The sequence below is a fragment of the Olea europaea genome, unplaced genomic scaffold (genome assembly GCF_002742605.1).
Source record: "Olea europaea var. sylvestris unplaced genomic scaffold, O_europaea_v1 scaffold1748, whole genome shotgun sequence".
NCBI classification, from domain to species: domain Eukaryota; kingdom Viridiplantae; phylum Streptophyta; class Magnoliopsida; order Lamiales; family Oleaceae; genus Olea; species Olea europaea.
In genome coordinates this window covers 126163-130956 of record NW_019235196.1, presented here as the reverse complement: position 1 = coordinate 130956, position 4794 = coordinate 126163, and the positions used below count along the sequence as shown (strand labels likewise).

General features: G+C 39.6%; 1 protein-coding gene across 1 annotated transcript; it reads right to left on the bottom strand.

Moving 5' to 3' along the window:
• Window positions 1–687: 687 nt before the first annotated feature.
• LOC111377931 (wall-associated receptor kinase 2-like) lies at window positions 688–4449 on the bottom strand. Its single transcript, XM_023001088.1, has 4 exons — window positions 3751–4449; window positions 2859–3358; window positions 2581–2751; window positions 688–2156 (listed from the first exon to the last, which is right to left on the bottom strand). Exons 1-4 carry the CDS (start codon window positions 4230–4232, stop codon window positions 904–906), a joined length of 2406 nt encoding a protein of 801 aa, XP_022856856.1. The 5' UTR covers window positions 4233–4449; the 3' UTR covers window positions 688–903.
• Window positions 4450–4794: the final 345 nt, after the last annotated feature.

The window sequence follows — 4794 nt, the reverse complement described above, 5'->3', positions numbered from 1 at the left end:
TTATTGGCTACCTTGATTATTCAAGTGTTAACTGTGTGTTTTGATTGCTTGCAGATTTATTGGGCATTAAGGTGGAGATTTGTTGGGTTTTTTAATATCCAATAAATCTCGGGCTATGATGTTAACGTGGGTTAATATTATTTCATAGGCATAGGCTGATGAATGAAATAAGTCCAACAACCAAGTCCATGAGCTACACCCGGCCCAATTGTATTCCTTATGGATGGCTTGAATCTTGACCCATTTACCCCTTTAATGGCCCAACTTAAAGCCTAACCCTAGAGTATATATATGAATATAACCCTAGCCTCTTTGAGATGATGATTGTGTGATTTTGAGAGAAGAAACTAGTGAATCCCGGCTGCCCCCCTTTTGTGTGAGAAAAAGGTGTCCAGAAGTGTCTAAAACGCTTGTATAACGTGTGCAATTGGTGGTCCTTTCATAGTATACCTTTGTGGTGTTTTCTCTTAGCCTTTGTGGCGATAAATCATCATCCTTTCTTGTCCTACGTGGGTAAGATTGTATAGCAACCAAGGTGAATCAATTGGTTGCGGTTTGGAGCCGTTTGGATTGGTTGTTGGTAGAGAAAGGTACGCTGGACTGAGCCTAGAAAACCACCGTTTGAAAATTCTTTTGTGAGAGCTTCCGCAACACTTGTATCATGATAAGTCTCAGAAGAAGTAAAAATTGATTAAAGTTCAAGACCAATATGATTCTCTTTTACAGCAAAGAACTTGCATGATACTAAATCATAGCTCGACATAAACTTAGGGAAACAGTAATTTTATTTCTTTGAACTGAACGAACAAGTACTCGAATTGCATCAAATGAAGACTAAAAGGCACAAACAAGAAAGAAGTGTACGAGTAAGCAGAGGAATGCCAAGAAAAGCCGATATTTCCATCATCGAGGGTTGTTTACATGATGGAACATCATTTGACTACTATCCAAACTGTATTGTCCGGATAAATCCCCAGTGTTGGTATAAGGGCTAATTGGAACGGTGTAAAGGTCTGTTGAGGTCATTGGAACGGCATAAAGGTCCGATGAATCATTTGGATTCATTAATCTGACAGATTCTTCGTGTGCAGGTTGATGAGTCCAAGGATGATTATTAAACTTCCTTAGACCTTCAAGTTCCATAGCCACTTCTTTCATTGTAGGCCTGTCTTCACCATTGAGGTTAAGACATCTCTTAACAAGCTGAGCAATTGCTTGGAGCTGTTCTAAAGACCCCTCCCTCACGACTCGAGGCTCAAGAATCTGAAACAAGCGGTTTTCCTTAATGGACATGACAAAGTGCGTGGCAAGATTCCGCTCTTCTTGGCTCCTTTCCATGTCAATCGGCTTTTTCCCAGTTAAAAGTTCAGCAAGAACAACTCCAAAACTATAAACATCACTTTTTTCTGTCAACTGGCTTGTGTGGAAGTATTCAGGATCCAAATATCCCAGTGTCCCTTGGACTAGTGTGGTCACTTCTTTTTCGTCCAAGGAGATTAACCTTGAAGCACCAAAATCTGATATTTTTGCAGTGTAATATTCATCCAATAAAATGTTCGCAGACTTGACATCCCTATGAATAACAGGCATAGCGGCTGCTGAATGAAGATAAGAAAGAGCACCCGCGGCTTCTGCGGCTATCCTTAAACGATTCTCGTACGATAACCAAGTTAATGCCCCCTTACCACGGATGTGTTCGAAGAGTGTTCCATTAGAGACATATTCATAAACTAGTAAAGGAACCTCAGACTCCAAACAACATCCTAGGAGCTTCACTACGTTTCGATGGTTAACCTGTGTAAGAATTACCATTTCATTGATGAATTGTTCTATTTGGCTCTGATCCATCACTCGGGACTTCTTAATGGCTACTACACGTTTATCGGGTAGGATTCCTTTATAAACGGTGCCATAACCACCTTGACCTAGGATCCTATCTTCTGCATAACTATTGGTAGCTTTCTCCAACTCTTCTGCTGTAAAGACTTTTGTCGATGATTCCATATTACCATCGTTAGAAGATATTTGTTGTTTCAACAGCAAACCGCCATTTTGCTGAAAGAATTTCTCCCTGAGTTTTATGAGCTTCCTTTTCTTCACACTAAAATATACCAAAGTTACTCCAATAACTAGAGACAGAAACCCAAATCCTATACCTGCATGTAATTGCCAAGAAATTAAACTGAATAATTATATTCACTAAAAAATAAAAAATAAAAAACCACTCCTAACCACAGACCATTTCATAAGATTAGCAGGAACAGCCAATCAATTCATAGACTTAAAAGTACCTTGTGGTACATTTGAAAGTCATATGTATGACCCATATTTAGAATTTCGGAGATTCATTAAATTACCAAGACACATAACATTAAAGAGTGCTATACAACTATAAAACACAACAAACAAAATTTATTTTCTACTTTAATCCTACCAGTGTGGTCTAATTCAGTATACCAAACATCTCATAAATTTTGTAATTGAAGGATCACACCTAACTATCGACGTTATCTATAATATTTCAAGAAATTCACCACGTCTAATATGATAACAAATGGAACCAACAAGTCAAAGAATTACCTAAGGCCACCTTGATTACGGGGAACTCCGAGTTATTAGCAATGCAACCATGGCCATCCTTTATGCCATTACCATAGTATCCAGGAGGACAAGAACAGTTAAAACTTCCTGGAGTGTTTATGCAAATCTTTTCACAGTTGTTGCTGTTTGAATCTGCACATTCATCAATATCTGGACAAAAGGCAAAATGGTACACATATCAGTACAAAATACAGGCAGAAAAGATCTCTTCTCTAAACGACATCTGCAAAATAGTTTGAGAGAGCGATATAACTGACCTTGGCAGCCTGGATCAAGATACGGGTTGCCCTCATACCCTGTGTTGCAGCTGCAACGATACCCACCCAAACCAGTATCTGAATCAACACAATAACTATTGGCCTTACAAGCATAGTCTGTCGAAACTTTGGCTTGTGCACAAGTCAAATTCCCTATCACCCAATCTAGCACTATTGGGACAGTGGCTCTAGTCCTTTCCATAAAATTCGGATCAGATAAATCCTTTGCACCATGAAAGATAAAACGCTCTTGCTCGCCAACAAAGGCATAGCTACAAGGGTCAAACGATGAGACCCTAGTATGATTATTCAAAGTACTGAGTGAAGTTAAGTAAAATTTTAGCCCCGTTGGGACTGAAGTTTGGCAGCACCCAATACCGGAGCAATATCCATCCAGCACGTCCTCCGCCTTGGAACAAAGCGAAACACATCCACTTGTGAAACTGCGGTCACCCCCGCCTGTTATCAAAGCAAAATCATCGCAACCAATGACTGTAAACCTGTTGAACAAAATGTTTAAATGAATACATATAGCTCCTCCATAAGAGTTTCATAAAATAGTTAACATGGTATGAGAACCGGGCTAAAGACCTGAATTCAAGTCTCGCCAGCACTCATTAAGCTCATTAAGAAAACTGTACATCTATTAGACTTCAATGAAAATACAAATTTGGGATTTAAGTGAATATATATGGCCCCTCTATAAGAGCAAGTTTTTACGTAATAATACTTTACATGGTATGAGTACCCTGAAAAGACCTGAATTTTTCAAGAATTCAACTTTGATGAAAAAATGAAATTGGTCTACGAGCATGTTGAGCACAAGATTTAATAGAATAGACATAGTCTTTCTCTAAGGACTTAAACTTTTAAATGAGAAGGTTAACAAAACCTGTTTAGTTTGGAGTAGCTGAAGGGGGTGGTGGTGATATCAGAAGAGGCTGTATTAGAATAAACCACTGCCCCGGATCTATCATAGCATCTTCTCGCCATTACATTCGAAATACGCATTTGGCTATCTGAAATTTCGTATATTTGGATTGTTCCAAGAAAGGCTCTTGGAGGGTCGAACGCATAGCTGCAGTTAAATTCAAACCATTCTCCAATCCCACAGCCGCTGCCTTTGCCGATGCCGAAAGGGTATGGCACTGTCAAATTTCCGCATTGGCGGGGGCAGCCTGGTTTGGTGATGTTGGCGCCTTTGGCGATGTTGGAGGTGTCGACAGTGGTGTTGGTGGCGGTGATGGCGGCGGAGGTGGAGGCTGTGAAGGTTGTGGTGGCTGTGGTTAATGTCAACGTTAGTCCACAGAGATAAAGGCAGGCTAACTGCAGAAGCATTTTGGTAATTGATATTTGATTGAAATGATGATGCATTTAGAAGTTTATAGACTACACCAGTTTCAGTTCGGTGGAGGGAGGGGGTTCTCTCAAATGTTATTAAGTTTCTTGTTTGGTTGCACAACTATGTCACAGGGAAGTGTACTTCGGAAAAAAATTGGCAGAGTGGTGTCAAAAATGGGATGATAAGTGAATCGGAAAATAATTGATTATCGGATCGGAATAGATCTCACTTAATTCCAGCCGGTTCATTGGTCGCTCACCTAAATAGGCAAGCCATACGGGCTCAACAATTAAGTCTATTGACCGATGAGATTCAGTTTGATCGTCTTAATTTATTTAAGAAATAACACACGTAACACTCAAGAGAGTGGTTAGGCTTTCCTCCCCATAGAACTGGAAAGGTTTACACTATTGGTTAGTCCACAAGCTCAATCAGTCCACAATTTTGAAAGACAATTCTGGACAATAATTTACTTGGACAGTAGACTTAAACTAAGCTTCGATAGTGAATTGTTCCTACCAGTCTACTACCTTTTAACATTCCTAAACCATTACCATCGATAACACAACATACTAACTCATACTTGAGTCAATT

What these genes read in the sequence shown, in the direction of transcription:
- LOC111377931 (XM_023001088.1), bottom strand. Translation starts at nt 4,232, where the DNA reads ATGCATCATCATTTCAATCAAATATCAATTACCAAAATGCTTCTGCAG. An exon ending in TCTTGATCCAGGCTGCCAAG is followed by an intron (nt 2,752 to 2,858) that starts GTCAGTTATATC and finishes CCTTTTGTCCAG; the next exon opens with ATATTGATGAATGTGCAGAT. An exon ending in CGTAATCAAGGTGGCCTTAG is followed by an intron (nt 2,157 to 2,580) that starts GTAATTCTTTGA and finishes AATTACATGCAG; the next exon opens with GTATAGGATTTGGGTTTCTG.